This window comes from Mirounga angustirostris, unplaced genomic scaffold, assembly GCF_029215605.1.
Source record: "Mirounga angustirostris isolate CCGP_5_RB_7025 unplaced genomic scaffold, mMirAng1.0.hap1 SCAF_15, whole genome shotgun sequence".
In the NCBI taxonomy this organism is placed as follows: domain Eukaryota; kingdom Metazoa; phylum Chordata; class Mammalia; order Carnivora; family Phocidae; genus Mirounga; species Mirounga angustirostris.
Genome location: NW_026991723.1, coordinates 8,504,047 through 8,516,547, shown reverse-complemented (window position 1 = coordinate 8,516,547; position 12,501 = coordinate 8,504,047). Strand labels below are relative to the sequence as shown.

The following is a 12,501-nucleotide window of genomic DNA, read 5'->3' as shown; positions in this document are numbered from 1 at the left end:
CTAAATCCCTCCTAACACTTGAGGCTTCCCCATCAGCAAGATTAGAGCCGTCGACAGCCATCTGCCAGGTCCAGACGCCGCCCGTCCGCCCGTCCGTCGTCCCGGGCAGGCTGGTCCAAGGCAGCGCAGGGTGCAGGCTCCGCCGTCCCGGGGGCAGAGACCGGCCCCGAGACCCGACGACGGCCAGGAGGCCAAACAAGGGGCTCGCCTCGCGCGGCCATGCTCAGGCAGAGCGAGAGGAGGCGGTCCTGGGGCTGCAGGCCCTGGACCGGTACGGAGAGCGAGCTCGCGTCCCAGGCGGGGGGCGGCCAGCCCCGCCGGAGCGTCTGCTCGGTGGGGGCCCGCTCCGGCTCCCAGGCCAGCATCCCGCTGTGGCCCGAGGGCAGCTGTAACTACTACATCGAGGAGGACGAGGACAGGGAGGAGGAGGACGACCCGAGGGACGAGCCGGGCGAGGAGGACGGGCAGCCAGGCGCCAAGGGCGACCTCCCGGTCGTGTCGTCCACGCTGAACGTGAACGTGGGCGGCCGAAGCTACCGCCTGGCCTGCTGCCAGCTGGCCTGTTACCCCAAGACGCGCCTGGGCCGCCTGGCCACGTCCTCCAGCCGCAGCCGCCAGCTGAGCCTGTGTGACGACTACGAGCAGCGGACGGACGAGTACTTCTTCGACCGCGACCCGGCCGTCTTCCAGCTGGTGTCCAACTTCTACGCGTCCGGGGTGCTGCTGGTGCTGGACGGGCTGTGCCCGCGCCGCTTCCTGGAGGAGCTGGGCTACTGGGGCGTGCGGCTCCGGTACGCGCCGCGCTGCTGCCGCATCTGCTTCGAGGAGCGGCGCGACGAGCTCCGCGACCAGCTCAGGATCCAGCGCGAGCTGCGCGCCCAGGCGCAGGCCGAGGAGGCCGAGGAGCTCTTCCGCGACATGCGCTTCTACGCGCCGCAGCGCCGCCGCCTCTGGAACCTCATGGAGAAGCCCTTCTCGTCGGCGGCCGCCAAGGCCATCGGGGTGGCCTCCAGCCTCTTCGTGCTCATCTCCGTCGTGGCGCTGGCGCTCAACACGGTGGAGGAGATGCAGCAGCAGGCGGGGCGGGGCGCGAGCAGCGGCGACCCGCCGCCCATCCTGGAGCACGTGGAGATGCTGTGCATCGCCTTCTTCACGCTCGAGTTCCTGCTGCGCCTCGCCTCCACGCCCGACCTGCGGCGCTTCGCGCGCAGCGCCCTCAACGTGGTCGACCTGGTGGCCATCCTGCCGCTTTACCTGCAACTGCTGCTCGAGTGCTTCACGGGCGAGGACCCGCGGCCCGGCAAGGGCTCGCGGCGGGAGCACGACATAGAGGCTGTGGGCCGCGTGGGCAAGGTGGGCCAGGTGCTGCGCATCATGCGCCTCATGCGCGTGCTGCGCATCCTCAAGCTGGCGCGCCACTCCACCGGCCTGCGCGCCTTCGGCTTCACGCTGCGCCAGTGCTACCAGCAGGTGGGCTGCCTGATGCTCTTCATCACCATGGGCATCCTCACCTTCTCGGCCGCTGTCTACTCGGTGGAGCACGACATGCCCAACACCAACTTCACCAGCATCCCCCACGCCTGGTGGTGGGCCGCGGTGAGTACCAAGGCTCTGGCTTCCCGGCCCCTTCCCCAGCCTGGCAGACGCCAGGCCTCCCTTCCCGGGGTCATCGGCCACCTCTGCCTTGCTTTCTTCCCCGACCTTTTCGCTGCCTCGCTTAGGGGCCCACTGCTTCTCTCCAGGCCTTTGCTGCCCGCAGCGAACAAAAACAAGTTGCCGTAAGTAACTGAATTCGACTTGGTCCTAGGAATTTCCAGATCTAGATTTAGTCTTAAATCCCTGGGCAGGCTGACTTTAAGAAGGATTCCTTGTTTGTGTATGTGGGGAAATCCATCATCCTCATTCTTAGTCGCCACTTATGCAACACCTGTTGTCCTAAATGGTTTGTAGATGTTCTCTTATTTCGGTATCACGGTTAGGATCGTGAAACGGTTAGGATCACTTTTTTTTTTTTTTAAGAGGACAAATTGGAAGTGGCTTCAGATTTGAAGGAAACTATAAGTTTATGCAGGGAATAGGTGAGACTCGGCTGACCAGTGTCCACCCTAACTGAAATCCCACTGCTCCTAGCCAATCCTGACTGTGGAAAGAAGCATCTACAACTGAAAGTTGCCCCAGTGTCACTGAAGTTCCTTTGGGACCTGGTATTCTTGCCTGGAGGAATTGAGGTGCAGAGGATTTGAGTGTAGACACCCAGCTAAAGGTAGTGGAGTGACGACCCAAACCTAAGACCATCCAAGGCAAAAATCCATGCCCTTCCTACACCCAGCACTGCCTCTTTCAGGCTTCACTTCTGGGGCATGCCTTGCCTAATTTGCAGGCTTTGGGTCATTTTTGTTGTTTTCTTTGGCATTTGCCTCTTGTAGTAATTTATACCATTTACTCAAATACCCGTATTTCTGGCATGCTACGCAAAATCTCTGGGAAATCCCGGAATCACCGGACATGCTGATGGATAAGTGAACATTTATACATAGAGGGAAGAAGTGGGTGTGTGATTTCTCTATTTTTAAAACTAGATGGTTTGCAATGCCATTAAAAACATTAAGCAAATATAACCAGTTTTTCCCATGTAAGGAACTAGTTATTTTCAACATTAACCCTGGGTGTGTTAGAACCTAGAATCTGGTCTAGATTTCTGAGATGAACCAACCCAGGGTTACTAACAATGTAGTTCAGCGAGATGGAAGATTTACATTTAGATTCTAGTCCCAGCTCTGCTAATAATTAACTGTGACCCTAAATAATTGTAAAACCTTGCTCCCTTACTCCCTGTCCTCAGTTTGCTTGTCTCTAAAAAAGGGTGGCTACCGAGCTCTATAATTCAGTCAGTCTTCTGTCACTGAAAAGCAGAGCACTCATATCAAACAGGATTTGTGAGCTTTCTTCAGTGATGGGAGGACATTAGGCTCTTCCCAGTGAGCTAGTCCAGTGCCACACCTCTGATCATATTTCAGGTGACAAAAGGTCATCCCCATAGTAGATAAACCATGTGTACAGATGGAGCTGAAAGAGGATGCTTTGTCCCCAGCAAATGACATTTACTTTGGAGGTAAGTAAAGCAGGAAGGGAGAAGAGCAAATCTACACGCTGATGATATACTACCAAGTTTGAGAGTCAAGTTTCCATTTATCCAAGTATCTTAGAAGACCAGCATGTATGTAGGTAGGTGGGGCCTAGGGGACATTTTGATACTATATTTTCAACCCACAAAACTTTTTAAAATTTTGTATATTAATACAAAAATTGATAAGAATTCTGTTGCTAATGATGTTTCTTTTTTAAAAATTTCCTGAAGGGAATGCCTATTAATTCCATTTAATTACTTGATCTGTTTAATGTACAATGACACTCAAAACTTTCAAATTACCCCCTTTTTATGTTAACTAAAATTGTTTTAGTCAAAATCAGTTTTTTCCATAAGTTTTACAATAAAAATTGAATCACCATTCAATTTTTATTGATAATAAAGTTTAACGATTATTGCTTTTGCCAATGCGAGTTTTCTTTTGTGACCATTCTCTCTATCAGGCACTCTTTTCACAGGCCAAAATTTGCACATTTCAGCCTTACTGTTGACTAACCTTAACCTTGACCAATGGCTTTTGTCCATCTTATTCTCTGAGCATTTTATAGACTAGTAAAAATCATTATGAATTAGATATTTCTAAACTAATCTATGAAAACAATAGGAGCATTCCCCCCTTTGAACATTTAAAGACTGCTCTAGGCCCCAGGACAATATAGATTAGCAGATTCTCCTCCACACTTCTGATGGCATTGCACATTGTGTACCAAGGGTCCATATTCTCAGTAGAGCAAAGAGAAAAGAACGCTGTCAAAATGATGCAGACAGAATGTCTTGTTTCCTTATGTAGATGCCAAATAAAAGATGCAAAACATGAAGATGAATTCTTTATGAGAATCTCAAAATCCATCTTACTCATTTCACTGAGGTAGAATTTTTTTATCACTTCCAGGGTGCCAAGTGGGTAATCTAAACACTAGGGATACTGGGTGGCATTTGCAATAGCCAAATTATGGAAGCAGCCCAAGTGTCCATCGATAGATGAATAGATAGATGCGCGCGCGCGCACACACACACATACATATGATATTACTCAGCCATAATAAAAGAAGGGGATCTTGCCACTTGCAGCAACATGGATGGACCTAGAAGGCATTATGCTAAGTGAAATAAATTAGAGAAAGACAAATGCCACATGATTTCACTTATATGTGACAAACTAGAGGTTGCCAGAGGGCAAGGTGGTGGTGGGGGATGGGTAAAGCAATATATCATTATAAATTAGAATATGAATTCTATGGAGGTGAGTAAAGCAGGAGGGGAGAAGAGCAAATCTACATGCTGATGATATACTACCAAGTTTGAGAGTCAAGTTTCCATTTTTCCAAGTATGTAGACCAGCATGTATGTAGGTGGGGCCTAGGGGTGAAAGGGAGTGCGAGGTACAGTCTTCCAGTCATAGAATTTTAAATGACAAGGATGAAAGGTACAGCAAAGGAAATATAGTCAGTGGTGTCGTAATCGGGTTGTATGGTGACAGACGGTAGCATAACATACAGACTTGTTGAGTTACTATGTTGTTCACCTGAAATTAACATTGTGTGTCAGCTGTATTTCCATTAACAAAATTAGGTAATACAATCATTCTACTGTAGGAAGCTCTCACTGCTCAAATATATGTACACAGCAGAAAACACTCACACACTGACTAATAGTGTCTTCCAGACTCCAGTGCTCTACGCCTTGTATATTAAACCTCACTAGAGACAGATTCTCTAAGCCATTCTTCATGTGCTGCTAGTACTTTTTCGAAAACCCCAAAATCTGACTTGCTTTTCATCATCTTCCCTCTCTCTATGCCAAGGATCCTACAACCTTGCTCTTGTAATTCAACTCAAGGTTTTAAGAGGAATACAGTAATCTTCATTGCTGTGAATACTTCTGCAGTTGCAGAGCAAATCCCTCGTGGACATTCACGTCTGCAAATGCTCATGCGTTAGGATGTAAGATAGCCCCGTCCTACTCATCTGTCAAATGGAGATTACTTGTAAGCACTAATGTAATAGGAAACACATGTAAAATGCTAGCCTGTGGTACATCCGCCGTAAACAGAAGCTACCAGAGCTGTCTAGTTGATAGTCTTTATCACGTGGAAGCCATAACCTTTGCTTCCAGATTCATTTGAGGGAAAGTAAAACAGAAGTGATTCCTTCTCTACTGGAAAGAGAGAGACTGTAAGACATATGAAGGGGTCAGCTGTTGTCTCCTGGGAGAGCCTCTGCGTGTCCAGATAAGTAGGCATCCACCCGGAACAGCTCCAGCCATGCTGGGCCTCTCCAGGCTGCCTGGGTGTGGGAAATGCATGGCCCGGCCCGGCAAGAAGAGTCAGCTCTGTGACGACACCGTCATTATTGGCCTTCGGCGTGGCTCAGTTTTAAAGCAGAAAAGGGCAACTGAACTGTTCAACGGCCCATTTCCTTCTGAGCTTCAAGAGTGAGTTCAAACTATAGAAACCAAACAGGAAACTATGTCATGAGCTCATTCCTTCAAAAACTAACAAAAACTCTTCAGAAAGAAAATTTATCTCTAGCTGAGGGAACAGATAATTGTGCCACAGAGGCCTTGTCCTATCTTTGTTTTCCCAAAGCATGTTATCATGTCCTTGCAGATAGATGGCACTTACAAGATCACTGAGATTTTTATTTTATTTTATTTTTATGGATTGATTGCTTGCTTTAAGAAGACCCATTTGGAACGTGCATCAGCCAAGTTAGTCAGGAAAACAGAACACAAAAAAAGAGTGGATATTTTAAACAGATGGAATTTGATGCAGGGTTATAGATACAGGAATGTCAGAAGGTTGGAAGAGCAGCAAGGGGAAACGAAGAGACCCCAGAGATTGGTTACTGCATGCAATAGCTATCAACCCTAAAACTGGGGGAACAAATAGAATGTCAAATTACTGGAACCCACAAGAACAGAGAAGGAGCTACTGAGGGGCTGTCGCAGGGCCTCTTAGGATGATACCATGAGGTTAGCGTCCTATGCGCCAAAAGATGCCTGAGCCACGGCTATCTGCTTATTGGAGGACAATGACAGACACCAGAAACAGGAATAGAGACCCTTAGTTCCTAAGCCACCTTCAGCGTCCCAACACTCTCTCCTTTGCAGAACACAGCCAGAAGCCAGTGAGCAAGGTGGTCTGGGAAATGTAGTTGCAGACTCCCCGCTGCAGGACTGTAGGGAATAAGTACAGAGTGTCTCGCTTGGGACTGAGAGACAATGGGTCAGTGTCTGCATTAGACAGCAGTAAAAAGAGGCAGCATCCTCTTAGATCCTTCAGAAATAGCAAAGGAGCCGTAAATGGGGCAAAGGATCTTAGGCACTACTATGAATTTTGCTCCTGCGGACTCCCAACTCTGGAGTAGTCCGCTTTTAGGTCTTTAAACTATGCTCCTCCTGTGGGTCAGTAGGACTTGTGGGACATGGAGTCGTAGAGGACAGGGAAAAGTACCAAGGAAACAGTGGATACAGAGGACATCATCATTACCTCATATACCTTTCTATGGCTGGATGAACAGATCCCACATTTGCCTTAGCTTTTGCACACCTCCTCCTTATTGCACAATTTACATACATGTCACGACTTTAACATAGGGATGAGGCTGGTTGATTCTCTTTAAGGTCCTGTCTTCACCCATGACCTCATTCTAACAGTGCTTCCACCCCTCAGAACATGCTTTGAATTCCACTGAGGAATTATCTTTGGAGACTGTGATATGTCCATTTACTTCTTTGTGATGGTGCCAAATCTTCATCTTCTGGAGGGTGGATTTGATATTTTAAAATACAGTCAAGACCCTTGAGTTTAAGATTGACACCTAGAGTTAACCCTTGAGGTGGCTAAGACTACTTGTTTCAAAGTCATACCACTGAATCCTCTGTGCAGATTATAATCCAAAGAGGAATTCCTCAAATATTTGTAGCAACAACAGCATGGATAGGCTACATATAGCCTTTGAAGCTAAATCCTTTAAAGGACAATATGCATTGAGGTGTGTAATAATTTAGCCACTAGTCTTCACCACCTCAAATTTTTGGGGAACACTAGAAGGGCGGGGCTTCATTATTTTGAAAAATCTGTTGTGTTCCCTGGGATATTTCCTACATACATGGATTACTGGGTGCCAAGATTTAATCTGTGCCTCGTTCATTACGAAGGAAACAAACATTCCTTGTTGAAAGAGAAATTCCAGTATAGTCATTCTGAAGTTTCAGAGAAAAACTGGATGCTTGTCCTCCTTGTAATGTTTAAGAGGCCAAGATTTGCTGATTAATGGGTGAGCTTCTGAGGGAAGGTCACATTCTGGCGTTTGGGACTCAAAGGCTAGGGAAAATATGTAAGCCTTCCACGGAATGGTATGCTTCCAGTTTATGGAGTGGCTGAGCCAGCCAGTGTTTTCAGGATATTAAGATGGATTGCAGGAATTCTAGTCACATTTCTGACCCAACCCCTCCTAATGTGAGAACTCACTCTTTGAGGTCACATGTGTCAGTTTAGGGCTTTCCATTTTTAATGTTCATGAAGGGAGAAATGGGTTTGGTCTGTGGAACATGGAGAAAAGACCTCCAAAGCCAAGGAATTCTGCATTCCTCTTGGAGCCAAGGAGTAAGAACCAAGTCACTGGTTGAGTCAAACTGTCCAGAGAACAGACAATGTAAAGATTAGCTGTGCGTTTTGAACAAATTCTTCAGGACCAGTCACACAGAGTCTCCTAGCAGAAGAGATCTTTTCTCTAAAAATAAAGATCCAAGATATACAAAAATATTTAGACCATATTATGAGCATCAAATATTTAATCTGCCTTAAGCTAACAACTCTCTTCATTTTTGACCCTTCACTCGAAGTTCAGCCAAAAAAAAAAAAAAAAAAAAAAATGAAGCTGAGGTTGGGAGTAAAGTAAAGCCAGTGTGGGGATTGATCAGAAGTTTAAAATAGGCACTTTGTCTCAATTATCTTCCTCTGTATCCTCCTAGCCCCCTGCCTCCCATCTTGCAGGCTGGTTTACCTCAAAGCCTCTGCTTTGGCCTTTCATGGATGCTTCCTGTCCTGAACTACTCCTTCCTGTCACTCACCCCTGTTACCAGACTCCCTGTAGGCTGCCTCTACGCCAAGTAGACTGAGTGACTCAACATTCATACAGAGGTATGAGTGCTGTGCTTCGTGACCTATGAAAACCATGTTTCAGTTCATGTACCCAGACAGAGACCGGACTCAAGTTCTTTTACTTTGGGTACGGCCAGTGACAAGACACACACACGAGCACACTTTGAGATTAACCCACGATCTCACGGTACCATTGCCTCTCATCATCCTTTGGTGCAAAAATCTGGAGCTACAGTGCTCCCCACCCCGTTTCCCTCCTGTTCAGCAGGATCCAAGCAGGAGCCCATTTCCGCAGCCCACTGGTCTTTTTTTTTTAATTTTTTAAAAGATTTTATTTATTTATTTGAGAGAGAGAGAGCATGGCGGGGGGGGAGGATCAGAGGGAGAATCAGACTCCCCGCTGAGCAGGGAGCCCTATGTGGGACTCTATCCTGGGACTCCAGGATCATGACCTGAGCCAAAGGCAGTCACTTAACCAACTGAGCTACCCAGGTGCCCCAGCCCATTGGTCTAATAAGCATGAGAACTTAACATTAATACTCATACACTGCACCAGGCACTCCTTCATTCCCTTAACACCCTTATGGGATAGGTACTACTATTCTCCCCGTATTTCACAAGTAGAAGCAGAGCCAGAGAGAATGTAAGGGACTTGCCCAAGTCACACAGCTGGGAGGTGGATTCAGAGCCATGTAGCCTAATGCCATCTCTGTTTCTTTAAACTAGTCTACACCATCCTGCCTCTCTTAGGTGCTTGTTTGTATTCTTCCACACATGGGAAGGGGCAGCGCACCCTCAGCAGGTCCCTCACTATAGATGAAGCAGTGAGAGGTGGTAAAAAAAAGGAGGTCAAGCTTTCACTTTTTTATGGTCTGGATGGAGCTGTGGTTCTTATCAGCAACACCAGATTAGCCCAGCCGGCCTGCTTCTCTATTCCATCCAAACTAATCAATCACACTTCCCCCAAGTTCAAACTAACCCTTACATCAAAACAAAAATGTTTATATTTCTAAGCTAAACACCATCTAAGTACAGGTCAACAGGCTAACTGTCCATTTTAATACCATCTGCCAGAAAATCATGGCAACACCACAGATTGATGAAGCAAACAGTGCCCCCTGGAGTTGTGCAATGCACAGGGGTTTTTTTCCAACTAAGCAACAACCCTGCCTACAAGCCTTTTAGTAATTTGCCAATAGTCTGGGGATTGACGGGAGGCTCAGTACATGAGGCTTAAAAAATAGGCCCCAAGAGATTTTCCCAGGTTTTCTCTGGCTCTGCTGACTGATAACTAGTCCCATGGGTATCTGCATTTTAAAACAGAAGCTTGTTAACCTAAATAAATCTCTAATTAGTGGAATTTAAAGCGGTATGCAAGAGTGATGGGAGAAATTTCATACAGGATGAACATATTTTTGGTCTGTGATGTCTTACAGAAAAATCCCTTTGCAAAATAATGTGTTTCTCCAGACATTTGTGATTAGAGCACCTTCATATACAATATCTCATTTGAATGACATAATAACTCTGAGAAGTATTAATTATAATATAATTATGTCTCCATTTTCAAGATGAGAGAAGCACAACCAAGGAGGTTGTTTAATGCCTTTTGTGGGCCTGATACTGGGTTAAGTGCTTTATATTCATTTTCTTATTTAGTCTTCAGGAGAAGATGAAGAGTTGGGTATTATCCTCCTATTTTAGATGAAGGAAATAAGGCTCAGAGACTGAATGTTTTGCTCATGGGTATTCAGTGGGGAAGGGTCAGAGTTAGGACTTGGACCCACATATGACTGGTTCTAAGCCCGAGCTCTTCCTGGTACGCCTATCATGTGGGCAAACCCAGGGTCCCTGGTCCTAAAGCTGACCCCTCTTAGGGGAGGCAGAGACAAACATTTTTTTTTTTTAAGATTTTATTTATTTGAGAGAGAGAATGAGATAGAGAGCATGAGAAGGGGGAGGGTCAGAAGGAGAAGCAGACTCCCTGCTGAGCAGGGAGCCCAATGCGGGACTCGATCCGGGGACTCCAGGATCATGACCTGAGCTGAAGGCAGTCACTTAACCAACTGAGCCACCCAGGCGCCCGAGACAAACATTTACTGAAGCCATGCTACCCCAGGAACTTTACACACGGCAACTTATATGCTCTTCGCAACCCCTTAAAGTAGCTATGATATCCCCTGTATTGTGTATAAGAAAACTTATAATAGTCAGGGTTTAAGCCCAAGACTTCCAGCTCCACAGCTTGTGTTCTTTCCATGATGCAGATCCTGCAGGCAAACCTTCGTACCTCCTAAAGCTGGCTCTGTGGGAGCTGTTACCTGACCCACATGTACCTTCAGGGAGTCAGAGGACACTTTCCTACCTGGTTCTCTCCTTCTCTTCTCCTCCATCACATTGCTAACCATTCCATCTCACTTTCTTTCCACTACAGGTGAGCATCTCCACTGTGGGATATGGAGACATGTACCCAGAGACCATCCTGGGCAGGCTTTTTGCCTTCCTCTGCATTGCTTTTGGAATTATCCTCAACGGAATGCCAATTTCCATCCTCTACAACAAATTTTCTGATTACTACAGCAAGCTCAAAGCTTATGAGTATACTGCCATGAGAAGGGAAAGGGGAAAAGTAGAGTTCCTGCAAAGAGCCAGAAAGAAGATGGCGGAGTGTTTGGCTAGAAGCCACCTACAGCCCCCACAAAGGCAAGAGAGTTGATGTTTCGAAGGACACATGGGTGGTAGACGCCGTGAACCTCAAGGTTTCAGTCCTCCTTTGCGTTATCAGAATTGACAGTACAAGGACATAGGAGACAGTCATACACAAAGGACATCCAGTTCGGAGTGCTACTTCTGGAAATGTCCATTTTGGCCCCAACTGGAACTGCCTCATTTGTTCTTTAACAGTGTTGTACGAGTCTGACCTCCCCAGCGACACTGGTACTAAAAACTCCTTGAGAGGAGCAACATCTTAGATTTCTATTACGGCTTCTCATGGCTTCTCAATAAGTATTTTTGAACTTGAGTTGACATGAGAAGAGTTTCTTGAAGAAAAAAAAAAAATCCTTCATTTTCCAGAGAGAAAGAGAGAAGGTTGTAGCATGAGCTTTAGAGTTAGACCAACCTCAGTCAGAAGCCCAGACCTACTGGATGTAGGGTTTAGGGAGGTTGCTTTAACTGTCTGAGCCTCAGTTTCTTCAATTGTAAAAAGTAGGTAATAAGACCTACCTTGTAAGATCAGCATGGGGACTGGAGATAATATATGTTCAGTAAATGGTAGCTATTAAAATTGTGTGAGTGGCTCTTGTCTGATACACACTCCAGACAGGTGGTTCTCAGCCCAGGGGTATTTGGTACCCCTAGGCCCCCTTGATCCTGGGACATTTGCCATGACTAGACACGTTTTTGACTGTCACAACTGTGAGGGAGGATGAGAGTGGCTATGGGCATTTCGTAGGTAGAGGCTTGGGATGCTGCTCCACATGCACCAGCCAGCCACATTATAAAGAATTATCTGACCCCAAAAGTCAATAGAGCCAAAGCTGATCACAGGAGGCCCCAGACCCTCCCTGTGAAACATGCCCAAGTGTGCCAATCACTCTCCCTTGATAGGCACCCTGACACGTCCTCCCCTCTCAGGCCTCCTCTCCCTCACCTTTCCATGAAAAAACAACAAAAAAATTGTTTTAAAACCCTGCCTTTTGGACAGCTGTTCTGGGCGGAGCACTGAAGGAAGGGAATTCAATCAACGTGACTCTCTGCCCTGGGCTTGTCTGTGGGTCAGAAAACCAGTCCCCACTGGGTCCTGGTCCTTTCTCGCCCTGCCCCCTCTCCTCCTAATTCCTTCCTCCCTCCATAGGACTGCTGGAAATTGCATTTCTGGAAATTAAAGCCTTGTTTGAACTGAGCAGAGATCACTCCTGTAACTAGGGTTTTTGCCATGCTGACCATCAGATTTGTCTCAGGGCACCAATGGACCTCTATTTGTACAATAAAAGAGTAATTGTTTTGTGCTTTCTTATAGTAACAGGCACTGTGGGTTTTATTTCATAATATGTAACTTCACTTAATCCTTAATACATCCCTAAATAAGGTATTATATTTCAGTTTTGTTTAGGAAGACACAGAGGCTCAGAGAAGGTAAGTAATTCTGCCAAGTTGACACAGTCAGTAAATGGTGGGCCTGGGTTTCAAGCCCAGGACCGTCTGATTGCTCAGAGTCTAAACTTGTGGTTCTCAACCTATATCA

The 12,501-nt window shown here is 46.6% G+C and overlaps 1 protein-coding gene across 1 annotated transcript; it reads left to right on the top strand.

Moving 5' to 3' along the window:
- The first annotated feature begins 219 nt into the window (after positions 1-219).
- Positions 220-10,971, top strand: KCNV2 (potassium voltage-gated channel modifier subfamily V member 2). Its single transcript, XM_045881929.1, has 2 exons — positions 220-1,596; positions 10,690-10,971. The coding sequence occupies exons 1-2, from the start codon at positions 220-222 to the stop codon at positions 10,969-10,971; spliced, it is 1,659 nt and encodes a 552-aa protein (XP_045737885.1).
- The last annotated feature ends 1,530 nt before the right edge of the window (positions 10,972-12,501 follow it).